This window comes from Lampetra fluviatilis, chromosome 15, assembly GCF_964198595.1.
Source record: "Lampetra fluviatilis chromosome 15, kcLamFluv1.1, whole genome shotgun sequence".
Lineage (NCBI taxonomy): Eukaryota > Metazoa > Chordata > Hyperoartia > Petromyzontiformes > Petromyzontidae > Lampetra > Lampetra fluviatilis.
The window spans coordinates 12,818,601-12,845,692 of record NC_136289.1 but is presented as its reverse complement, the minus strand read 5'-3'; the positions used below and the strand labels follow the sequence as shown (position 1 = coordinate 12,845,692).

The window sequence follows — 27,092 nt, the reverse complement described above, 5'->3', positions numbered from 1 at the left end:
GCTAATTGCCAGCTCTGAGCATAAAAAAGCCATCGGTTTGACTGCCATTCAATGAATATTAATCTCACGTGACAGTGCGAGTGAGAATGTTGTGCTCTTTACTTTGTGGACCAGGTCACTTGAAGGTATTTCAGAGGTGGCTCTGTGATATCTGCTTCTGTGGGCCATTCTCCAGCACGAAGAGATGTTTGTATCTTGCCGTGACGCACATGGCACAATTGGGATGGTATAGGGCGACATTTTCTTATTATTTTTGCTGTACACAAGAACAAAGGTCCGCTGCAGAACGTTGGGTGACGATAAAACAACCGCACGCGAATATCCGCCAGGCCCCAACTACCCGGTTGATGGGGGGGGAGGGAGAACCATGATCTCATTTTCATGGGAAAATCGCGAGTCCACATAAAGATTAACTTTATGTCTCTTTTTGTTATTGCCACAGTATTAGTTCATCTGCATTGGATCCCTCGTGAGCTGCTGAACTCATCCCTCCATCTCCACAGTGACAATCCTATCGGGTGTATTCTCTCATTCGGCAGCCATTCTGTCAGCAATCTTGTTCACACCGTCTTCCGTAGTTCGTTCCAATATCTGTAGTTCGTACCTATATACCATCACTTCAAACTGGCATCGGTCTTGATCAAAAGCGCTCTATAAATATAAAATAAGATACGATCCATAGTTTATATCAATATACTTGGCACCCTGGGTTACCTGTTGCCAGAGGTGGGACAAAGTCATTGTTATGCAAGTCCAAGTCGAGTCGCAAGTCATCAAATTCATGACTCGAGTCTGACTCGAGTCCAAGTCACATGACTCGAGTCCACACCTCTGCCTGTTGCAAAGTCTTCCAGTCCTCTTCGCCTAAGGCAGAGGAAAATACAGCGTACAGTTAACGCTCAATCATCCTTGGGCAGCATTATCCGGTTTGAATATTCACCGTGCTTGTAGAATAATAAACTACAGTATCTCTCCGTGTGAGTTGGGCTCTTATTAGCTGAGTCCCACCCACTGTGGGTGAGGAGTGACTCGGAGCCTAGGTGTCTGTAAACGTCCCCAAATAACCGGATGACTGTACGCGAACAAATGACACATCCTACACCTTTAACCCTCTTTTATAAGTAGATAAACTGTAACGGTTGTCTTGCATAATTGACATGCTTTGCATGCTCCGTTGTGTTCCAGGTCATCCCTCGTCTCCGTTACAACCTGATCATTGAGAGTTGGCACTTAATACACAAAAGTGTCCCCATCCATCCAGCTTCAAGTTCAGTTTGAGTCACCCAGAGGCTTGACTTATGGCCACGATAAAAAAAAAGTTAAAGACAATACACAATTGCTCATTCAAACATAGACACAGCATACACCAACACTTGCCATTTAAGGAGGGGAAATGAAGGCGAATCAACTTGTAACGCGCAAAGGACTTGTTCACGCTCGCAGAGAAAAATAACGACTCGGAGGAGTAAGGGGCCGACCATAAATGACGTCACGCACCTAGGGGGGCGTCAGACATTTGTGACGATGTGTGACGAGGGGGGGTGGGTGAGAAATGTGACGTCACATCAAAATGCGCAACTTTAAATAAATATAGACAACACGTTCTACTTAATTAAATAGACTTTTTAAGAAATGCTTTCTCCTACAACATCAGAGTGCAGCGCCACATTAAATACGCACTACAATGACAATAGTTTAAAGCGATTTGAAGCATGTCTTATTTTTTTGGAGAAGGGGGGGGGGCAGAGCTTTGTGACGTCATATTTGAGGGGGGGGGGTCTGACTTTTTGTGACGCCGCGTGACGAAGGGGGGGGGGGTCAAAAATCGTCCAAAATCGCGTGACGTCATTTATGGACAACCCCAAAGGAACCACAGACAAGCAGGAAGGCAGCTACGCGCTGAACCGGCGCCAACAATTGCCCAAGCGCTCGCTGAAGCCTTCAGGGAAGTCGTGTACTCTGCACGCAATTGCGCACAATTCTGAGTCACTTATAACCGCTTTGCCGTTACTTATTGCCAATTATGTCCTATCGTCTCATAGAGTCCCTGGAAAAATGCCGATTTATTACTAATAAACCCCAATGATCCGATCGAAATTAGGGATTTCGATCGGATCCATCACATTCAGTTTATTACTACTATAGTGAGCCAATAATGTCTGTGTGTAACGCGCGTGACGTCACTCCACATTCCGCACCACCCCCTCATTAATATTCATGAGTGGGTGGATTTTTACACACGCAAATTCGCTTTACGTTTGACGTTTTTTTATTTAAAGTGAATCTAATAAAAAATTTATACGCAGCAACAAAGTGGATTTGGTGTCTTTATTTCTTCAGCACTTGAGACAAAAGGAAAGTCTAATTTATGCTTCTACATTATGGTAAAATAGACATTTCTCGGTGATTTTCCAGATATTTGATCGAATTCCAATTTATTTCAACCCCAGCGACCGAAAGCAGAAGAGAATATAGTATCAGAGCAGTGAATTTGAACAAATTGAAGGTCAGTTATATACAGTGCTAACAGTGACATGAAGCGAGGTGTTTTATGGGATAGCTTTGTGCAAGAATCACTGCCATTAATACAGTGCTACAGTGAAATGCAGTGAAGTGTTTGATGACCTACTTTTGTGCCAGATTCACTGTCATTAAATTTACACAAGATACAATTATACTGTGCTAATTTTTTTCCGTAAATATGACAGCTTAGTTTCAACATAAAACCTATTCACTGTGTCCAATAAACGAATGCTTTTATAAAAGGTCCGACACATATGTATCCCATTCGCAAGATACATTTTTGTTCAAGATGTGTGAAATGTTGATTGGGTTTTCCAAAAGACTTGTATATGCAAATAAATGGCACTTAAACGCTGGCAAAAAAACACGTGTCCCTCGGTAAACCCGGTGAAAGTCACGTGTTGCGAGTTTGGATTTCCACCTTTCAGATGTTTCACCTTCAAAGGATACGTAGTGCTGGCGACAAAAGCTGTTTTCCGTCTGCCGTAGTTTGGGCGATTATTACAAGTGGTTTCATTGACGTCTCGTTTTATGCGTAACAGTCGGGTTGTAAACCAATAACAAGGGAGCCATTCAGTCGAGGGAATGGCTCCGTCGAGCTAAGGATTGACTCCGGGACCCTTCATCCTGACCCGGGTCGATTAAATGAAAACCGCCTTATAGAGAAAGTCAGCAATGCATGTATTATGGATATACTTGCTCGGTCATATGCATGTGGAATTTCCACCACTGGATCAGGTCTGCAGTCGGGAGATGAGCACTGGCCTTTGATGTCCATTTGAGAAATAAATGGCTGAATTTGTCTCTTTAAAAGAATGCTGCATAGACTGAATCTCGTCGGCATACCAACCGTATGCCGACGTTGCCATACGGTTGGAATTACTGGACCAATGCTGGACCAATGGTGGCCCAATATTGGCCCCATCGGTGGCCCAATGTTGGTTCAACATTGGGCAAACCTGCCACGCTTATTTGGACACAAAGCCACGCAACAATGAGCCGAATGGGGGCACGGCTTCGTGACAGCGTCCCCTTGTGGCTGTTACCTCGCGTTGACTGCCAACCCAGGGCTCGCGTTCACATCACATCACAGGGGCCAAATTGTGCCAAACTGCGCATCTACACGGCAGGGCACCGACCGCTGGAAGAGGCTCCGCTTACAAAGCCTCGGCGTCTCCCCGAGGCTTCGAGGGTGCCCGTGACGATCCCCTCCCGGCATCTCGTCTGTTCCGTCGTCGTCGTCGTCATCGCCGCCGCCGTCTCTCATCCCTCGCCCTTGCCGTCTTCCGCCAGGACTGGCGGCCCTTTCTCCTCCTCCTCCTCTCCCCTCGGCGTTGTCCCCTGTGGCGGCAGGGACGGCGACGGACGTCGAGGGGACGTCGCGGCGTGGACGTCGCGATGCCGAGCCGCAGAGGAGGGCCCGGCGCTGACTCGGCCGGGGCGAGATCGACTGCCGGTGAGATGGGGCGGTGGTGTCGGGGGGGTTTGGTGCTGAGAGTGTGGGTGAGTGGTGGGGATGGTGAGTGGTGAGTGATGAGGGTGGTGAGTGGTGGGGGTGGTGTGTGATGGGGGTGGTGAGTGATGGGGGTGGTGAGTGATGGGGGTGGTGAGTGATGGGGGTGGTGAGTGATGGGGGTGGTGGTGATGGGGGTGGTGAGTGATGGGGGTGGTGAGTGTGGGTGGGTGATGGGGGTGGTGAGTGATGGGGGTGGTGAGTGATGGGGGTGGTGAGTGATGGGGGTGGTGAGTGTGGGTGGGTAATGGGGGTGGTGAGTGGTGGGGGTGGTGAGTGGTGGGGGTGGTGTGTGATGGGGGTGGTGAGTGATGGGGGTGGTGAGTGTGGGTGAGTGATGGGGGTGGTGAGTGATGGGGGTGGTGAGTGGTGGGGGTGGTGAGTGATGGGGGTGGTGGTGATGGGGGTGGTGGTGATGGGGGTGGTGGTGATGGGGGTGGTGGTGATGGGGGTGGTAAGTGATGGGGGTGGTGAGTGATGGGGGTGGAGAGTGATGGGGGTGGTAAGTGTGGGTGGGTGATGGGGGTGGTGAGTGGTGGGGGTGGTGTGTGATGGGGGTGGTGAGTGGTGGGGGTGGTGTGTGATGGGGGTGGTGAGTGATGGGGGTGGTGATTGTGGGTGGGTGATGGGGGTGGTGAGTGATGGGGGTGGTGGTGATGGGGGTGGTGAGTCATGGGGGTGGTGGTGACGGGGGTGGTGAGTGATGGGGGTGGTGAGTGTGGGTGGGTGATGGGGGTGGTGAGTGATGGGGGTGGTGGTGATGGGGGTGGTGAGTCATGGGGGTGGTGGTGACGGGGGTGGTGAGTGATGGGGGTGGTGAGTGTGGGTGAGTAAAACGTGTGCTGTACTTGGCCCTTCCCCCCCTCTCCAACCATTATATAAACGGAGTGGTAGCTCCTGCAATCTCTCATTTACTTGATACAGCTGTCGTGGCTGTGACGGTTCCACCTGAAGACGGAAGCTTGTGTTGCCTCCGAAACGTCGTGATTTTTATTTTATTTTACTTTTATTGATTTTAATGTTTTACCTACGTGACTTTACCGAAAAAACCTAAGAATATGAATCCTTGCAGTCACGAAAGCTTCAAATCTAGAATTAGTGCATTATATACATGACGATGTTTTCAGCAAGTCATTGCTTGTACGTGGTGGGAGGGAGAAAAAAATCGCACGTGCGACTGGGCAAACGCGATCTCATAGCGGATGGAACAGGTGGAGTTCCACGCTTGCTGTACTGCCTTCTCCCGGTGAGCCAGGTGCATGGCACCTCGGCAATCAGTTGCGTGATCCACCAACCCTGGCCTCCAAAGTGCTGGGTTACAGGCCACGTGCAGAGCCACCACTGGCCGGATGTGGGCGTGCGTGCTGGGTGTGGTGTGGGGTGTGGTGTGTGTATGTGATGTGGGTGTGATTTATGTGATGTGGGAGTGATTTGTGTGATGTGGGGTGATGGTGTGTATGTGAGTTGGGTGTGATGTGTGGGTTGTGGGGTGTATGTATGTGATGTGGGTGTGATTTGTGTGGTGTGTGGTGTTGGTGATGGTGTGTGGGTGTATGTGATGTAGGTGTGATTTGTGTGGTGTGGGGTGTGGTGTGTGTATGTGATGTGGGTGTGATTCGTGTGATGTGGGTTGTTGGTGATGGTGTGTGCGATGTGGGTGTGGTTTGGGTTGTGGTGTGTGTATGTGATGTGGGTGTGATGTGGGGTGATGGTGTGTGTGGATGTGATTTGTGTGATGTGGGGTGATGGTGATGGTGTGTATTTGAGTTGGGTGTGGGGTGGGTTGTGGTGTATGTGATGTGGGTGTGATTCGTGTAATGTGGGGGTTGGTGATGGTGTGTGTGGTGTGTATGTGATGTGATTGTGATTCGTGTAATGTGGGGTGATGGTGTGTGTGTGATGTTGGTGTGATTTGTGTGATATGGGGTGATGGTGATGGTGTGTGTGTATGTAATGTGGGTGTGGTGTGGGTTGTGGTGTGTGTGTATGTGATGTGGGTGTGATGTATGTACTGTGATGATGATGGTGTGTATGTGATGTGGGTGTGATGTATGTACTGTGATGGTGATGGTGTGTATGTGATGTGGGTGTGATGTATGTACTGTGGTATGTTTCGTTCTGCGTGAGATGTCTTGTCACGTGGAATATGTGATGGGGTGTGTGTGTGTGACGTGGGGCTGTGGGGTGTGTGTGGTGTGGTGTGTTTCTTGCATGTCGTTGAATAGTTATTGATTTAATGCACTGAACAGTAAGATATACGAGTGGTGTGTGCCGTAGTTTCTCTGGTCTTTATTGTGCATAGAGTAATGTGTTGTTTGCATGCAGTACACGTGTGTATGATATGATGTGGCATGCTAGGGATGCTGGGAGGTAGGTCCAAGCTTATGGTAACAATAAGCACCAATTTTATGTCCGGAAATCACCTCTTGTGTGCGCGCGCATTACCCCTGCTGTGTGCGTGTGTCATGCCTTCTCTGTCATTTGTATTCGAGGCACGTTTATGGGCGCGTATCATGCGCGTCTTGTGATGACCGCCACTCAATGCTATCTGCTCTCGTTCGCTAAGCGATGAATTTGCGGCAGTGACACTTGGAGCGTGAGTGTCGAATTCGCTTGCGGGTCGCATATGGACGTGCAGAAGCAGTGCAGTGTCTACGAGGCTTTTGCTTCGTGTGCTCGTCGCAAGACAAAGGTGACGTGAGCTCTGTCATGGTCATGACGGCGTCACCTGCTGTAAGTTGGGACACCTGTAAAACATGTATAGAACATGTGTAAAACATGCGATGCAGTTGCTGTATGCTGCTGTGCCACAACTTGAGGCATAGTGTCAGAGTCGTAACAGATAGGACAACATTATTGCGGCAATTTCCTGCGCACATGAAAGGCGTGTGGTTTGTTTGCTTGTAGTTTATGGGCAAGACAGTGGCTTTTTACCACTGGACAATTCAAAATCTGCAAGTGTCCATATTGATAATTTACCTGTTTCAAGGATGCTGCTTAAAGGCCTCCAGCAATATTGTCCTGATAAAATAATCAGAGCGGAGCGGTGGGGCAGTGGTTAGCATACTCTGCTATGAATCTGAAAAACCACAATTCTATTCCTGGCTATAGCTACCACTAGTGGTGATTGACGTCTTTACCTGCCCTGGGACCCCTTCACCAACGCTCACTGATGAGCGTGGTGAAGTATGATGACGCAAACTCGCCATCACTGACATGGCATGGGGAGACATTTTTTCTGGTAATGGGTTGACAACATTTTTGTAAATCATAATTATGAGTTATTAAAAAAAATCAAGAACATTGCAGCTGTGTGGTTTCATTTAATAGCGGTAGAATATGATTATGTTGGAGGCGAAAAAAATACACACTGTACAAAGTGTGCGTTATGTGGTTTAAGCGTGAGGGCAAAAGTGGAATACTGCTTTTGGTCATCAGGGATTGGCTAAAAAAGCCAGATACAAATCACACAATGGCCTGCACTGAGTGATGGTGTTGATTGCATTGCCACTTGGAAGTGACATGGCCTACTGGCAGCACGTTCGCCGATTGCTACAGAGGTTTTGCGGTTCGAATCCAGCGGCCGCCCTGGCTATTACTGCGGCAGAACTAGCCGCTGATGTTATTCGTGAGAGTAAGCCATAGTGTTCCAGCGCCATGGTACAAATCTGACACGTTAAAAAATTACCCGCAAATTACTCAACTGGGATTTTGCATAGCAATCATTTCCGCCCACTGGCAGACTAATGTACCCAGGTCACTCTTGCAATTGAGACTATCCTGGCCTCTTTGGAAACTGAATACATTAGAAACTTTGTTTGCGTGCAATGCGCTGATATGATGTACAGTACCGTACCATACTTCTGAAAAATCTGGCCACACGCTTTACCATGCGTAAAATTATGCAACTGAAAACGATATGCTTACAAATTGTCAAACATTGTACAGTATTAGCATAACATGCTCTATTTAATTACTACTCTACCTCTACGTATCTGGTTGTCTCAATACGGAATAATTTATCCACTGTATTAAGCTTTAAATCCTTCGGCAACCTGATTTCGATTCTCATGGTTAACATCCTTGCCGCATGATATCTGCACCTTTCCTGTATGTATATTGAACTTATTTCCCACCATACATAGCCAACCATGCTAATCGGAGGTGGTGCGTGACCCGCACGGACCAGCATGATTAAATATTGGTTTAACACTTCAGCTTTCGCGACCAATATCATCCATAATACAGGTTTTTTTGGGTTAGATCGCCTAAATATATAAATGTGTCGTTAAACCCGCCACTACCTGACACAGCCAATTTAGTAAGGGTTGTCACGTAAACAGAACATGCCAATTCGTGACAAGTACAGCACACCGGTGTGTTGGAGAACAAGGCCACAACACACAACATCTACAATCAGATTGTAGATGTTGTGGCTTTGCTCTCCAACACACCGGTGTGCTGTATAAGTAACGAATTGGCACTTTCTGTTTACGTGACAAACCTTACTAATTGGCTGTGTCGGGTGGTGGCGAGTTTAACGACACATTTATATTTATTTATGCAATCTAACCCCCCAAAAAAACCTGTATTATGGATGGTTAAATATTGTCAAAACAATCCCTGTGACTGCCAAGGTGTGGGAAGACCTTCATCCAGTAGTGGGTTGACACAGGGTTGTAAAATAATATTATTAGGGCATTATCAGGAGAAATTCTTCAAACATTACTTTTCATGTACACACATTATCATAGGCAGACGGTTGAGGTTGATGCTATCTTTTGTTCTTCACAGTTTCTAGATCAGAAACTGGTCCAGAAACTGGACTTTCTAGTCTACAACCAGCACGTTGGCAATTCGTAAAGGGTTTGTCTCATGCACACGCTGTTTTGTTTGGAGCTGGGAGGCATTTCAAATGGGTGTGTATGCCGTGTCACAAGTAGCCACGTAGATACATGGTCATTGCACATTGATGTGGAAGGTAGGTGAATCTGAGACGGCGTGGTTTTCTATAGTTTACTGTGTGTGTGTGTTTTTAATGTGGTGTATTGTCCAACAGAGGGAAATATTGTCTCGATTGATTTCATTGTGCCCTGGTTAAAGCCCTGTAATGGGATTCTTTGCACAGTTGGTTATTACCCTTGCTATGGTTGGAACGACTCACCCCCCTCTGCAGTTCGAATGTCCCCATATAGGATCATGATTTAATTCAAGGATTTATTTATTTTGTGTGTATTTTTGTGAATGGCAGCATCTCTTGTGGCTGTGTGGTTGACGTGAACCCTTGACATGCAACCCATATCAATCTAAAAAAATATTCTTACAAAACGCAATTCCATGCATGTACCGTGAACTTCAGATATCCAATATTAACAGATTAATTGATGCTTCGTTCCGCCCCAAGTTATTGCAACTTATTAACAAGGGTGTACAAACCTTTTGTTGGCGTGGTATTCAGGCCACACATTAGTTGCGCTTACAAACTATAGCCCGCGACATTAGGCCACAGATTCATGAGTAGTTTAAACGATATTTCAGAAAGTATCATTGCAGCAGCATCTGTGTAATTGTTGACTCTGCTGTCCACTCTTTGGAAGTTTTTTTGCTTTTGTGGCAAATCACTTGACATGCTGTCAGAGCTAAAATTACCGCTAGAGTGCTCTCAAATCAGCACTTAAAGTCATTCACTGCGCTCCTGACCATTAATACATTTACTCGAGGGCAGTTATACTTCTGTACACATGAAAAATCGGTTCAATGAATGCAGCTGCCTAGAATCGTTTTGAAATGTAACCAGCTGTGACTTGTCGGAAATTTGAGAAACATTTTACATTCCTTGTGCTGGACGTGTAAGTCAGTCGGTGCGCTGTGAAGTGAATGAAGTGTTTGACATGACGGTCGTAATTCCGATCGGTATCTTTGCAACACAATTGCGTGTTCCCTAAACAGGTCAAATAGCAGATGCCTCTTAAATAGGATCTGCTGTAAAGCTGTTGTGTGTGTGTGTTTTAAATTCAAGCAATTTATCATGTATTGATAATTAAAATATTGGTGGTAGTGCAGTGATGTGGTAGTGGCACAGCAGCATGAACCTGGTGACCCGGGTTTAATTTAAGACCATGGTCAACTACCCATGTGACTCACACACAGTTGCGAGGCATTCCTCCAGTCGTGTGGATTGACATGGAGCGTGTGATCCTGCCACTGTGTCGGTCGGGTAGATTGTCATCTCCCAGTGAATGTTTGAGAATTAAATACTCATGTTATGTAGAGCTTATTCAGTTTAGGGTTAGCTTTAAAAAAAAAAACAACCATTAACACGCTGCCACTTTATCCATTTTATTTAAACGATTCTTCATGCATGGCAGGTTTAGAAAATTGGCATTAACACTGTGATTTTTTTTGTAATTGTAAACCCCATAGCAACGGGCCCCGTTATACCGATCACTTTGCAGAGTTTTCTAACAGCCATAAAAATACGAGTTTGGGTATGGGTGGAAGGTGCTTCAAAAGCCACAATTTTGACGTCAGCCAATGTCCCCATTTTACCGATCACTTTGCAGAGTTTTCCAACAGCCATAAAAATACGAGCTTGGGTATGGGTGGACGGTGCTTCAAAAGCCACATTTTTGATGTCAGCCAATGTCCCCATGGTCGTTAGGGTTCCCAAGGAAACAGAGCTGCAAGAAACGAGTGCGTGGGTGGAGTACAGCAGCACTTCATCACAGTTCGCCCTGCAGTTTCACTTTTACATTTAGACGCAATGACATCTACCACTGCTGTCAAAACACAATTTGCACTCTGCTGCTTTAAAGCATTTATTCGCTGCCGTATCCTGGTGTTTGATGGTGTGCTAGTCTGATTTCATAGGTTCTGGCGTGTGCCAATAAGGCATTTTATCTAAAAGCCATCGGTGCATACAAATGCATGCCTCTATGCTGCGGTGACTTAAAGTAGGGGTCTGCGTTGAGGCGTTGCTGATTTTGTTTGGCGTTGGTATGTTAGAATTCTTGCAGGCAAATCGGGTGAAATGAATAACCACGAACGGTGATAGAAGATTGATCAAATAAAGCACCACTGCCATTGTAAACGCTGACTGTGTTAAAACAAAAAAAACTGCACTCCAAGCTGACATTTCTGGAATTGGCTCAACCTTAAGAGCCTTTCCTTTCTGTGCAGTTCGTTTCCGCATCGTATGGCGAGTACAGTAGCCCTGTTTGACCGATTTCTTGAGCTGTTTACTCGGGATTTCGTGCAGCTACACACGATATCTGTTTTACGTGCGTTCACTTTCAAAGTGCACCCAACTGCGAAATGCACTGAACCTCGACAAATACTTTAAGCACTGCGCACCGTGGCTTGCAGCAAGATGACTAAGGCGTTTTCCCACGTTCTGGCTGGCAATTGGAAGCGACGCTGTGCAAGTGAATTGACCAAGAAGGAGGGGGGGGGTATGGTGTAAAATTGATGCGTCAGTGCATCATGGCTCATATAGACCACCATCTTGATATGAAAAATGTTGATGCTCCTGCTGTTGTGGAGTGACTCATGCAGCCAGCTATGGCTACAGGGTTTTGGTGGTACATGTTGTTTATGTCGTTTATTGTGAAATTTCGGTCACAGTTCCTATGATCACTGTTACATTGCTTTTATGGCTTTATTTTGGTGATTTCGAAACGTTTTTTGGGTTGGCCATGTTTGTTTGTTGTAGTACGGAGTTAGAATGATGGCTTTAATCTAAGTTGTCTTGTGGTTGTTGTTGTTTGACTTGCATCCCACTGGGATTTTTGCACAGAGCGTTCGTATACGGTGCTTTTTCTGGAAGATTTTTTGCAGTTTTTTCCTGGATTTTTCTGTTTGCGCGTAGTCACTTTAAGATGTTTTCTTATTCACGTTTTTGTTTTTTGTTTGTTGCGGTTGCACCCGATTCAAGAGCCGAATGGCTCGCAGGGCTATACCAAATACATGAAACTGAAACTGAAATGAGCTCATCCACCGCATCTCCCTTCTAACCCCCACCTTGCCCGCTTCCCCCTTCCCAAAAGCAACCACTTTCATTGGTTGGCCCATGAACTGACATGACATTAAGATGCGCATGTACTTTCATCAATGAATTTTGCTGGGAATTTAAGTTTTTTTTTTAACATCAGTATGCATATGATGTGAGGAATTCAGTTCTTGTATGTCAACAAGTGATAGGTGAGAATTAATCATCGGGTAATGCTGGACATCGCTTGTTCCCACCGTGCTCGAGTGTGCGGAGACTTTTTCAACCTCCGAAAATTTCTCAGACCACCACAACACGCTCCTTGTAGTATTTGACATTGTACATTTCGCTTGGTGAGGGTGTTATTATTCCCCACGGACCCCCCCCCCCCCCCCTGTAGTAGTAGCAGCCTCGCAGACCACAGGTTGGGAACCCGCTGCTGTTTGTCATAAATATTTAACACGGAGACCCCGAGTAGGTTTCAGCCTTTCTGGCAATAAAACAAGTGTTAAGATGTCCAAATACCACACAGAAACCTTTTGCAAGGAATCATGCAACCTTTTGCAAGGAATCATGCAACCTTTTGCAAGGAATCGTCTGCATTAACCACACGTACTTTTGGTGAACATACAAAAAACACATCCATAATGCAGCTTTTTTGTGGTTAAAAAGCGATCTAACCCCCCCAAAAAACCTGTATTATGGATGATATTGGTCGCCAAACAAAAACATGCTCCGGTAATATACGCCCTGTCCCACAGAGACCTCTATTGAAGAATGTAATAAAAGTAGCCAACTACTGTATTGTAATTTCAAGTATTTCCTGGTCATAATAATGTTAATGTTTAGGCGTTCTGTAATCTGCTGCTGAAATGAAGACCTCCCCATAACCTGTTGGACCACGGGAGGTGTTTAACAATATTGAACATTGATTCAGATTCCACTTCGCCGCTGGTGTTCGCCATCGTCGGGAACGGTACTCGGGTCACCGGGTTAATTGTGCAATGTGATAACCACTGCATCGCTGTAAAATTTAGGGTTTTTTTTCTTTCACATTGAGCCTTGACTCCAGCATGTACTGGTAATGGCTTAAACTCGAGTCTGAACATTTCTTTCGCATCGATATGTCATTCTCTGAATGAATAACTCGCTCTTTGAGAGAAAGACGTCCATCACACCAGTAGTTGATCCAGGGTGATCCGTTTATAGATGTCCTACTCGAATAATAAGGATAATTTCTAGAACAAAAACTACATCGGTATTTCAGAGCCTCTAGACGCCTCGACCAATCTCAGTATTTAATTTCTATTAAACCTTTTAATAGAAATCATCAGAGGTGTCTATAAATGCATCACACCCTGTGCACACTCTCACACGGGGAGCAGTGACGCACTGTTTTATTCCAACCGATTCGATTGCTTGCCATGAATGATTAATTATTTGTAATGCTATAAGTCAGAATTCATCAACTGCATGTGACATTATGCGCAGTAGCTTTGTAACGCAGTCCAGTTCCGTACTGTCGTCATAAATCGGCAGTAAGCCCGAGTTAAAAATACCCCTTTGGCAAAGAGATTTATCCACTTGAGCTAGATGTAGGCTGATACACCATGGCCTGGTGGTGTTTATTTCTGCATATTTTAGTTTTAAAATTTCAAGGAAGCAGAAGGCACACATCGTATTTTTATTCTTTGTTAATGTAACTTTCTGTCCCGTCCCTGCTGGGCCATCTGTGGAAAAAAAGAGCTTAATTGGTCATCGGATTCCTCCAGTAAACATTATTTTTTGTTATTCTGATGGGTGGATCGATAATTTCAGATTAATGTTCCTGGAGTTTAATATTACGGCTGGGTGGTGGACCTTGAACTGGCTGGCCATCTACACTTCGATAATACGCCTTCAAAATACTTTAGGATCTTCTCTGTTATAATTATAATAATACGCTTAGTTCGTCTGTAACGCAGGAAAAAAAGCAAGTTTGATTGAGTGCGGTTGGGGGGGGGGGGCGTAATGACGTCACGCGAGATTTCGGTGTGAGACGAAAGGGGTCGATGACGTCACACACGCTGGGGGGTATTTTAGAGGAGCATGACGTCACGCCACATAGGTGAAATGGGTGATGATGTAATAAGACCTGTATAAAAGAGATGTACAGTAATAGGCATCATGTGGGCACTAGCTTGCAGCAATGTCCATTGTTGTAAGGTACTACTATGCTCCCACACCAAACAGAAACCTTTTGCATGGAATCATGTCTGCATTAACCACACGTACTTTATTGGCCAGAACGGGTAAAATCTATTCTTATTTTTAATACATTTCATACTTTGATACTGGCAAAAACGTCCCAAGGTGAAGTATGGTCAAATATACCCCATGATCTGCATAGTCATGGGGGGAGGCCCTCGGCCTACATGTACTGTACAATCAGATGAATCTCAGACATTGCATCATCACTCATGTTGCCCTCAGTTAGCTCGCCAACGGAGACATTAAAATATAACTCATTCACACTGCCATATGAAAGGAGAAGATGAGTTAATTATAGCTTTTGTTGTTGCTCCAGAACATGGCAAAGATGGCACAGAATATAATAATAGGGTTTTTCCCCTTTTTTCTGGCAACAAAACCGAAGCCTTTTTACGAGGAATCATGTTTACATTAACCACAATACTTGTGGTCAAAATGCAAAAAAAACACACTGATAATATATGCATTGTCCTTGAAACTGATTGGTCCACACCAGAGACAGCTTTCTTTCAAGCCTAGTCTCAAACGGTGTTAGACCAGAGGACGCCAAAAGGCGTACGGCTCAAAGACAATGCACTATCAAAGTAATGAGGGCTCGGGGTGAGCATCTACATCATTAGACTAGCACCAATTGAGACGAGGCTCAAAAGAAAACCCCCTATTATCCTATTTTGGTCCTGGCGAAGAAGGTCTAATGATACACGGGTGGAGCGGTGGATAAGTGCACTGAACCCAGTGACCTGAGTTTGATTCCTGGAATGGCCCCCATCACTCACGCAGCATGCAGAGGTCATCACTCATCAGTAAATAGGAAAAGGGCTGCGTACATGATCATTCATAACACCATTGATCCAGTCACGTCGTGGGTGGTAACGTTTGTCGATCCTCCCAATGGATGTGTGCTGTCATTATTTGAAAATGACAAACTCGGTACAAATATAAATGTAGTGTTTATTCAATAAATACATTGAATGAATAAACAAGCTTAACACTACATCATGAGACCTTTGCCAGTACCAAAATATAATAATAGGGTTTTCCCCCTTTTTTCTGGAAACAACTGAAACCTTTTACAAGGAATCATGTGTGCATTAACCACAATACTTGTGGTCAAAATGTAAACAAAAAAACACACACTGATAATATATGCATTGTCCTTGAAACTGATTGGTCCACACTAGAGACAGCTTTCTTTTGAGCCCCGTCTTAATTGTTTGTATTTTGACGACAAGTGTATTGTGGTTAATGCACACATTAATCCTTGTAAAAGGTTTCAGTTTTGTTGCCAGAAAAAAGAGGAAAACCCCTATTATTAAGCTTAACACTCTTGAGTGTGAAGGTGCTTCCTGGAATGGCTCTATTGCAATATCACCCATTCCGATTATGTGACTAAGCAGCTCAGAGCTTGTTTAGATTCTTTGTGCCCGTTAGCCAATTGCAGGCGATTAATCTTGACATCATACATATCGCCCAATCTCAGCCTCTGACGATCATACTCTCATAGGCATCCGTGGCCTTTAGGCTCTCCAAATGCATAGAACGCCAGGCACAATAATGCCCTGTGTGATGGATGGCGTGCGACACAAACAAGACACCCCACACAATGCTTTCGTGAAGCGAAGCTTTGCTACCCCGCGAGTCACTTCATCAGCACCCATGCGAGGCTTTGATTTCCCGTTTTGGTTTCAGGCGTTTGCCACCGCACTGCGTTAAACAAAAATGTGCGCAGCAAGACTGAACCTGCGTGTATGCTGCTGGCAACAGTCTCCAAGCAGACACACGCCCTTGCACTTGAGTTTATCCACCCACGCCCATCGTCAGCGTCTGTAGACTTACACCATTTGCCTTTGGCCGATGATCAGTAACTCAAAACTGTCAACCCCTTATCAGTGCCTACCTAATTACAGATCAATTAGGACCTTATTGGTCACCCCGTGGTGCCTTTGTACATCTCAGCGTTCATCCTACAAAGTCCCATCACAAGGGAGAAACACAAACAAATAGACGAAATACGAATTTGTTTGTATTGAAACGGCTGTACGCCGAATGGACCTGAACTAAATTTCCATGTACAAGAATACAGGTAAACCTTATGGTTCGATAGGTATGGTAACTGTATTGCATTATAACTGCCAGGCATTATGACATTTGGATCAATTACATTGGTGATGTAGTCAATCTAAAATATACGGGGGGGGGGGGAAGATTTGAGAGCCACATGTATCCGTTGTGGTGCCCTGGAGCTTGTTTTTGATGACTTTCTAACGCAGCCTGCACAGCTGATGGTAGAGCAAACAATGTGTGTGGTGGGGTGCCCCCCCCCTCCATCTGCAAGTGATATCGTGCAATGTGGCCAAAAAAATAAGCCATTGGTGTTGGTTGTGCACCTTGCCCGGTGGTTGGTGGTGGGGGTAGTGGTAGTTGGTGGTGGTGGTGGTTGGTGGTGGGGGTAGTGGTTGGTGGTGGTGGCGGGTGGTGGGGTTAGTGGTGGTGGTGGGGGTTGGTGGTGGGGGTAGTGGTGGTGGGGGTGGCGGTGGGGGTTGGGGGTGGCGGTGGCGGTTGGCGGTGGGGGTGGTGGTTGGCGGTGGTGGGGGTGGTGGGGAGCGGTGGTGTAGTGGTTAGCGCGCTGCGGCTGCGCTATGCACCCCCCGGGTTCGATTCCCACTCACGGCCAACACCCAGTGACGATTATCTGAACCGATCCTGGGCCTTCCTTAGGTCCACTCAGCCTCAACTGAGTACCTGGTGCGGTGTGTAAACATCGCCACTGGGAAGACAAAGGCGGTCGGGCGTGGTGCTGGCCGCCCACCCCCTCGTGTACCGTTCCGGCCTTCATAGGTGCTCGCTAACAGCACTTGCCCCAACAGTCTGTTCAGGCTATACGGGGGATCTTTGTCTTTGGTGGTGGTGGTGGGGTGGTGGTGGTGGGTGGGGGAGACGAGGCAGCAGCAGCATGCGAGATGTATTTGTGTTTATTGAACCACGCTGCAGTGCAGCTGCAGCGTTGTGATGTAGCCACCCTCGTCGATGATGGTGATGGGGACAAATTCGTTGGCGTGGGAGGGGGGGCGGAGTGGAGCTTTTCTGCTGCTGCTGTTGTTGTTGTGGTGGTGTCCGTCACATGGCCCTGGACGCTACAGGCAGCCGGCGTAACGTGAGCAGCGCCTGAGTCGTGGTGGGTGGACGTGCGAGGCGGGCGGGGTTTCGCTGTGCTTGGCTCGCCCACAGAGGAGGGAGGGGGGAGGTGGTGGTGGCCGGCTAGCGGCTTTATCTTTATCTCTCTCTCTGACTGGCTGGCTCCCTCTGCCCATCGCCAAACCCGTCCCGTTCGTTCGCCTCGATCACTCGCCCGGCGGGCCCCCGACCGACCGACCGAATTGGGGCTTGGGGCAGGCGGAGGAGCCCGGAGAATATTCCAGCCGGTGAAAGCGCTCGCAGGCGATTCCATCTCACTTTAGCATTGGGGAAGCTTCAGCTCAAGATTGAAGCTTGGGGAGTTTTTATTTTATTTGACAGCAATTATTTACCCAAAAAAAAATATTTCTAATGTGTGTGTCGTAACAGGGCACTTTTGTTGTTACGTGGCATTTGTAGTTTCTGTTGAGCTTTAAGCACGACCTGTTTTGTTGTAGGAGGAGAGGAAGAATTCTGACTTAAATGTGGTGGCGTTTCGTTGGGTGACCCGTTGTTCTGCCGTGGGTTCCTGGCCCACGTGCTGGCCCTGCTTGGCTCTGCCTGGCCCTGCCCGGCCAGCCCTGCCACCCAGGGAGTGAGAGACGCTGGATGATGGAGCGCAGCATGGAGATGCTCAGGGTGCCGTCAGGTTTGTGCCGAGAATAAGGGGCCTGCGACGACGCTTCTTCTTTGACCGCACCTATTGCGGAAACGTCATCTCACGAAGAGTGATGCAGTCGTTGATTTATTGACACCTAGAAGTAATGTTATATTGGGATGTGTTGGGGAAATCGTGTGTGATCCATTGAAACCGCTGTCCTCATGTGAAGGTTGCAGCCCTGAAATTTAGCCAATTTTTTGGGGAGTAATTTTCAAGCAATGATATGTTGACTGCAACCAATATTAACACCGCAGTAATTACGATATTACAGTACCTTCATGGACAGAATTCATTTTAATTTAAAGTAAAACAAAATTAGCCTGGAATATGCGTACACTAAATTGAAGACAAATGAAAGTAAATTCTGTTCGGGGTGGATTTGGTGGGGAATATAATTTGAGGTCGAATTAGTGTTGTGGTTTGCAGTTATTTTTGTGTCTTTGTCAGCCGCTGGCAGTCCCTCTGGGGAGTTGGATACCAGCGTCGTGTGCTGTTTTGTGCACAGTCAGTCTGCTGCATTGTGCTCACGGCTGCTGATATCTGGCCAGGGTTTGGGCATCGTGAAGAGCCGACCGGATTACTTACAGGGCTCGGTTTGCCGTAGCACGGGTTGTGCATGCGTATCTGTTTACGGGTGTGCAGAAGACGCACACACATACACACATCTCTCCTCTTCCTACACTTACAAATGGTACTTCCCATCTACTGTACTACTGCTCCTGAGTGGGTGGGATAATTTCCCTTTAATTTTTAATGATCAGTTTAACACGTAGGCTTTCGCGACCAATATTATTCATAATAAAGGTTTTTGGGTTAGATCGCGTTATTTATAAATGTCGTAACCCTCCACCACCCGACACAGACAATCGGTAAAATGTGTCACGTTGAAAAAAAACAAATAGTTCACTACTTTAGCCCACCGTTGTGTTGAAGAGTGAATCCACAACATTTACAATTTTGAGTACGACTTTCGCTGGTAATTACATCCAGCATCATCGGGCGATTTTTCAGAATAGTGAAGCCCTCCACCTGCTCCCGGTTTAAAATAGAGCAGCAGGGTGACGTCATCATTTCACCCAATCAGGTGCAGATATCAGAGGTGGAAGGGGGGGGGGTATTGTAATTATATAATAGATTAGTAATCAGTTAATTGTTATGATTCCTCTATAAGTAGTTGTAATGTGTATTATTTAATAACTGAACCCAATCACTATACCCAATCAGGTGCAGAAATCAGAGGTGGAGGAGGGGGGGTATTGTAATTATATACTACGTTAGTAATCAGTTAATTAGTATGTGTTTCCCCTTGTAAGGAATTGTTATTGGAATATGTATTATTAATACGCTTCCAGGCCGCACTAAGCCTGTAGCTGTCAGAGCGATTAAAATAATTTGTATTTCTCTCAATTTCAAATGATTCTCAAATTAGTTTTGGCCAGTAATAATTCGTTTTAGATAACACTTCAACGTTATCAAAATCAATTAGGTGGCCTTGTTGGCAAGCATGTTCTGCCACTGCCAACAGTTGTGGTTGAGATCATTTAATATTTCTTTGGTGTTCAATGCACAAAACCCCGGCCATCGCGATCTAACCCAAAAACCTTTATTATGAATTTTTAATGATGTTTTGGTAAAAAAACAATGGCCTGTGCATACTTGTCACATACTTTATTCAACAGCTTGCTTGATCTATACTGTATTTGGATGAGCTGTTGAAGGTACAGAAGTTATTTTAGTCTTGTATAACAGGAAAGTGATTATTGTGAGATTTATTTACGTTTACAAATTACGTTTGCACGTTTGTGGGATTTCTGCCGGTAAGCTTTACTGGTGCTGTTTGGGTACATCGGCTTCTGTGTGTTGGTTACAAAAATTTCCAGCTGTGATTTTTTTCTTAACCCACTGCCAGCATCAGAAGGATGGGGCTTTGCAGTGCTAAATGTACACAGTTTTTGATTTAGAGAAGCAATAACGCAGAGCACAAGCCATGCCAGGTCTGCCCTGGTCTGTGATTTTACTGCACGTCACAGACAGATTGGGTCAGCGCAGCATAAATTATCAATACATTTTATGAAATTTATTATCTTTCATTTCTATTCTCGTTTTTTTTCTCATTCTTCTGGCTCAGTGCCACTTACAACTTATATAAACGACCACTTAATTTTGTATCTTGCAGCTCTTCACGTTGATTAAATTTATTGGCCACTCCAGTATATCAAGAACATGCTGCTGCAATGACAAATATTTTTGAAGTTGTTGGAACAAAAACAATAATCATATTAATGCGTATCCTTCAGGGATTCATGTCAAATTATAGGCTTATTAATAATTAACTATACAAAAATAAACTGCAGTCGTATGCCAGTTCTTGAAGTGGATTCGTGAATTATGAAACTCGTACCTCATTCCAGTGGACAGTGAACTAGGATCGACTCGACTCAGATTGGCCAGGTTTTTTCCCCAGAACATCTCGAGTTGAGGTTATCAAGTGAGTTCCGCAGAGGCTTTCACATGGTATTGATATTTCTGGTCAGCCCAAATTCAGGGTAAAATAGACAGTCCAAATCATCATGGGACCTCCTTTGCCAGTGCCAAAATATAAGAATAGGTTTTCCCCTTTTTTTTGGCAACAAAACAGGTGTTAAGATGTTAAAACACCAAACTCAAACCTTTTACAAGGAATCATGTCTGCATTAACTACAATACTTGTGGTCCGAATGCAAAAAAAACATACTCTGATAATATATGCGTTGTCTTTGAAACTGATTAGTCCACACCAGAGACAGCTTTCTTTAGAGCCGAGTCTCAAACAGTGTTAGACCAGAGGACGCCAAAAGGCGTACAGCACAAAGACAATTCCACTATTAGAGTAATGAGAGCTCAGGGTGAGCAGCGACATCATGGGACCTCCTTTGCCAGTACCAAAATATGATAATAGGTTTTCCCCTTTTTTCTGGCAACAAAACAGATGTTAAGATTTCGATTTAAAGCTTTCGTGACTGCAGGGATTCATCTTCTTGGTTCTTTCGGTAAAGTCACGTAGAAGGGAATTAATAAAATAATAAAAATAAAACACAGAGATAATTTCAACCGAGAATATGGATTCAGGCTTAGCAATCATTGGAAGGATTTGATAAACCATTTCGAGTCTTAATTGATTGTGTTCACGCTTACGGTGACTTTCAGACCGCATTCCATTCTCTTCCTCTCCCCCCTCCTCTTTTCCGAACATAGATGGACTCGTCAATCTGAACAGCTGCCAAAATCGCTGTCCGTGGTGCTAACTTAAGAAAAAAACGCCACTTTTTTCAAAATTTCTTGCTATGTTTTTCACACCTGATGATGATTGCTTGTGTTGCAGTTGAAACGTCGTGAGAATTGTATTGTTTTATATTTTTATTATTTTATAAAACGAAGAATACTGGCAAATATGTTAACACACATGATGTAGCTGCTCTCCCCGAGTTCTCAATCTGCTGATAGTGGCATTGTCTTTGTGCTGTTCGCCTTTTGGCGTCCTCTGGTCTAACACTGTTTGAGACTAGGCTCTAAAGAAAGCTGTCTCTGGTGTGGACCAATCAGTTCCAAAGACAATGCATATACTGTCGGAACATCTTCTTGGTTCTTTCGGTAAAGTCACGTAATAATAAAAATAAAACATAATAAAATGAAATAATTCTCACAATTATTTCATTTTATTATGTTTTATTTTTATTATTTTATTACTTCCCTTCTACGTGACTTTACCGAAAGAACCAAGAAGATGAATCCCTGCAGTCACGAAAGCTTTAAATCGAAACTGTCGGAACATGTTTTTTTTGTATTTTCACCACAATAAATCTGTGGTTAATGCAGATATGATTCCTTGCAAAAGGTTTCAGTTTCGTGTTTTAACATCTTAACACTTGTTTTGTTGCCAGAAAATAGGGGAAAACCTATTCATATCGAGTCCAAATCATTCCCTTTGAGGCAGTATTATCGTAAGTGGCCTTCTGGTGACCCTAAAACCAGTGGCCGATTCAATACCTCACTCCTCTTGAGTTACATCTGTGTGTGAGATGGACAGATATCAGAGGTGTGGACTCGAGTCATGTGACTTGGACTCGAGTCAGACTCGAGTCATGAATTTGATGACTTGCGACTCGACTTGGACTTGCATAACAATGACTTTGTCCCACCTATGAGATGTGGACTCGAGTCATGTGACTTGGACTCGAGTCAGACTCGAGTCATGAATTTGATGACTTGCGACTCGACTTGGACTTGCATAACAATGACTTTGTCCCACCTATGAGATGTGGACTCGAGTCATGTGACTTGGACTCGAGTCAGACTCGAGTCATGAATTTGATGACTTGCGACTCGACTTGGACTTGCATAACAATGACTTTGTCCCACCTCTGAGATGTGGACTCGAGTCATGTGACTTGGACTCGAGTCAGACTCGAGTCATGAATTTGATGACTTGCGACTCGACTTGGACTTGCATAACAATGACTTTGTCCCACCTCTGAGATGTGGACTCGAGTCATGTGACTTGGACTCGAGTCAGACTCGAGTCATGAATTTGATGACTTGCGACTCGACTTGGACTTGCATAACAATGACTTTGTCCCACCTCTGAGATGTGGACTCGAGTCATGTGACTTGGACTCGAGTCAGACTCGAGTCATGAATTTGATGACTTGCGACTCGACTTGGACTTGCATAACAATGACTTTGTCCCACCTATGAGGTGTGGACTCGAGTCATGTGACTTGGACTCGAGTCAGACTCGAGTCATGAATTTGATGACTTGCGACTCGACTTGGACTTGCATAACAATGACTTTGTCCCACCTCTGACAGATATACTCCTGTATGCTCATTCACGCTTTGCTTGTTCAATTATTGATTACATCCGTGGGCATTACGCCACACTGTTTTACCCATGTCACTCCAGCAGCTCTGATATTCATGCAGTTGTTTGTGACTTTGTTTTAATGCAGTGCAGTGAAACAAGCCTATTTTAGTCTCGCTTCAAGTCTGCAAGCCTGTATAGTATAACATGTAAAGTGTTTGAAGATCTTACAGATGTTTAAATGTTAAACCATCGCTGCGCTGTGTGTGCGGGCATGCGTGTTGCGTGTGAATCCGTACACGTATGTGCAGTTGTATCTTGGTTTGGTGCAGTACGCGATCGTCCAGGTGAACTGCGTTCGAGTACCTGGCTATACTGGATAACATTCGATGGAAATTGCAATATTTACCTGATTTGGGTCTCCCCGAGGTCGACTCAGCCAAAGTCGAGTACATGATCTGGTGCCATTTCGAGATGAGCACTGTAGATATAAAAGCAGCCGGGCACGTGTGATGCTGGCCTGACCACTCCACTCGCTGTTCAGGCCGTAATAAATAATCTCTAATAGCTAGCACACATTATGGTTTCCTGAGAGTATCGAGGGCGCAAAAACAAAGCAATGTGAGCATAAACAAAAAGGTAGTCCAGAAAGAGACTTTGCTGCAAAAGATACAAAAGAAGCGGTCTTCTTTAGTTTTGACACGTCATGAAATGGAGGCCGACAAGTTAGCATCATGTCCTTGCACTGCCGCGTGGAGAGAGCGACAAGTTAGAGGCAGTCCACGCAGGAGGTGGCCTGATGACATCAACGAGGAGGACTTAGAACAAACATAGGTCTGCGGAAAGGGGTCGCCATGACCAGAGAAAATAAAGAGCGGAAGAAAATTCGTCCAGCCTCGTCGTCAGCCGCCATGTGTAAACTAACGGAAGAGGAGTAAGCGGGAAGACTCGGCACTTGTCCCAACAGTCTAAGGGAATGAGCCGAGGATGGTTGTCGTGTGTGTGTGTGTGCGCGCGCAGGCTACTCTCGTCCTGACGAGGAAATGTCGGCGGCGACGTCCATGGCGGACCAGCAGGATTTCCGCGTGGTGGTCATCAATCGGCCACAGGAGCAGCGCTTCTGCAATAACCGCGTCAGGTGAGCAGGGAGATTCACACTGCTTCTGTCCCTTCACTTTTGACCTGCAATCGTGACTCCAAAGTTGTACCGTGCCGTATGATTGCTATATTGCCATCGCCATCATCATCATCAGCCATGATCTATCCATTGCTGGGTTAAGGCCTCCATAGGCTGCTGCCATCTCTCATGATCGTGCGGTGCCACAATCCGTCTAGCTCCTGCACATGAGACGGTGTCATCACTTCGACTCTGCGGTGGATGAAATCACGAACGTATTTCGTCCTGTCACTGCTACTCTGTCGTGATGTTTCTTTAAGAGTCAGGATGTCGGAAGCGTCTTCCCTGCTCAAAGAAGTGTTGGGTGGTCATCTGTGATGGTGGCCCCAAGCCACAAGAGGAAATTACATTAACCTCTTGTCAGGGGTCACACTATTTTAGAATACAACTGTGGAATAATTTGTTGAATCTTACATGTTTTTACATGTATATATGGGCAGCTATAGCTTGCAGTGAACGTAATGTTGGACTGCCACTGATACAAATATATTTTTAAGCGACGGTAACTTTTTGGATTGAAAGAGTATTTCTTGTTACATGACTTTAAATGAAAAACCTCACACTGACACAATGCCAATAACATTCAACTATAATAATTGTGTCTTATGAAATTGTAATCTTAAGTGTGCATACATTTTTTTTTTACGTCGTATAAGTTTTGCATACATATTACACACTTTAAATGCTAATGCATTTGACATTGCGGGTTCTCATTACTTTGACAGAACCCAATACGAAAAACGATCACACATATATGTAGTTCATATTCTTGGTTCTTTCGGTAAAGTCACGTAGAAGGGAAATAAAAAAAAAATATTTTTTTTATTTGTTTTATGTTTTATATTTATATTTTTATTATTTTATTATTTCCCTTCTACGTGACTTTACCGAAATAACCAAGAATATGAATCCCTGCAGTCACGAAAGCTTTAAATAAAAAATATATTTAGTTGCTCGTTTCATTCTTTTGTTTGACTTCTCGCTCATATAGAGCAGTAGTATAATGAAGTATTGATTTATTCAATACATTTCACTACTTCATATGAAGAGGTGGTTGCATACGTCTCTGGTATGAAGTGAATGCAGAGAAATGTTTTGAAGCATTGTTGAATATTGTTGATGCAGTCCTGGACATGATATTATGGAAAACTAGAGTAATGCGTGCACAACGATTAATCATGGAATGTACCATGGTTCAATTCCTGGCCACAGCGAACATCAGTGGTGAGTGATGTCTGAACTGGTCCAACTTCCCCAAGAGTAATAGGGGCCGTCCATAAATGACGTCACGCACCTGGGGGGGGGGTCAGACATTTGTGACGATGTGTGACGAGGGGGGGGGGGGGAGATTTGAGAAATGTGACGTCACGTAAAAATGCGCAACTTTAAATAAATATAGACAACACGTTCTACTTAATTTTAATTGACTTTTTAATAAATGTTTTCTCCTACAACATCAGAATGCAGCGGCAGATTAAATACGCACTACAATGACAATAGTTTAAAGCGATTTCAAGCATGTTTTATATTTTTTGGGGGGGGGGGGGTGGCAGAGCTTTGTGACGTTATATTTGAGGAGAGGTCTGACTTTTTGTGACGCCGTGTGACGATGGGGGGGGGGGGGGGTTAAAAATCGTTCAAAATCGCGTGACGTCATTTATGGATGGCCCCATACTGCTGCACTGCACTTCTGTGCTCCCACCTGTGTGGCCCCTGCCGTTGCTAATCCGCACTGACCAGCGTGGGGTCAGACAATCTCCATGTTGACTGACAGGACATGGGGAGGCTGTTATCCAGCAGAAGGTTGACAGAGGGCCGAACAAAAAAACGATTAGCACGGTTGGCTACGTAGTGTGCGAAAGAAGTTCAGTGTACGTCCATACTGTACATTCAAATGTGTGGTCTTGCTTCCACAGCACGGCCAAGTACAACGCTCTGACCTTCCTGCCACGCTTCTTGTACGAGCAGTTCAGCCGCGCTGCCAACCTCTTCTTTCTCTTCATTGCCCTCCTGCAGGTGAGGGTGACGCAACTCACATTTTCACTGCAGCTCAGGTGGCGGAAAATTGATGAATTGTGTACTAACTCTGGGTTAGGGGCAAGAGTGAGGTTACGGCTGTACGCTGTCCTGCGCGCGTCTGTTGGTTGCGGACGGAGACCTGTTTACACACGTGACAGGTCGTGCTGTGGTTGCAGCTGTACACACGTAATGGTTGCAATAAAGTTGAAGGCAGAAACGCGTTTCCTTGGCAATTTGGCCCACTTTAATGGAGCCATTGGCAGGTTTTTGTCGAAAGGGATACTTGTCTTGCCAGAGAGGACAATTGCCAACAACTTAATCGGGTCCTAAATTTTATCCCTGATCGCACGTGCATTGGGTGCCACTTCCACTGGTCGTCCTAAGCCAGTTGCGGAATTCATAATTCCTAAGTGTCCTGTGTCTCCGTGGAACGAAAAAAATGCATCGACTGTTTACAATTTTATCCTCAAGTGAAAACACTGGCTTTACACGCACTTCTACCAAAGTTGGACTGAGCCCCTCGATGCACTACAACAATGCTAAACGAGTTTGTATTCATACGATCATTTCAGAATGAGAATCCTTATTCTGGATAAACCCGATGAGCTATGAAGCTCTTTTGCACAGATGTCCAGGAGCATTCGCGGCGCTTATCTCCGTTGCAAGCCCTGAGCCAGTGGTGACAATTTCGTTTTCATGTTGTGCGAGACCAGTTTGTCCATAGAATTATTCATGATTAGATGTTTGTTTTCCCCTCTATCAACATCGATATTTCATCCATTGTTTAACCTTTCATGTTTGTGCATTTGTCTTTATTTCCCGTGTTTGTCTTTTAACCCAGACCCCTCCTGATAAGAGACTTTACATTTTAAGTGGATTTCTCACTTGGTCCGAACAGCGAAGGGAGGGCCTCTATTATTTTGCAGGGTTTGCGTAACGATACCTCCCC

The 27,092-nt window shown here is 45.1% G+C and overlaps 1 protein-coding gene across 4 annotated transcripts in view; it reads left to right on the top strand.

The window, feature by feature from the left end:
- The first annotated feature begins 3,598 nt into the window (after nt 1-3,598).
- The window catches only part of ATP8A1 (ATPase phospholipid transporting 8A1), a 107,963-nt gene continuing 84,469 nt past the window's right edge, over nt 3,599-27,092 (top strand). Inside the window, exons 1-3 of one of the 4 annotated variants that reach the window (XM_078863263.1) lie at nt 3,599-3,979; nt 23,968-24,085; nt 26,041-26,140. In XM_078863263.1, coding sequence (XP_078719389.1) covers nt 3,922-3,979; nt 23,968-24,085; nt 26,041-26,140 — 276 coding nt within the window. In that variant the 5' untranslated portion in view covers nt 3,599-3,921. Of the gene's footprint in view, nt 3,980-17,389; nt 17,449-17,560; nt 18,097-23,967; nt 24,086-26,040; nt 26,141-27,092 lie in introns of those variants that run through there. The other 3 variants (XM_078863266.1, XM_078863265.1, XM_078863264.1) reach the window with 3 other exon arrangements.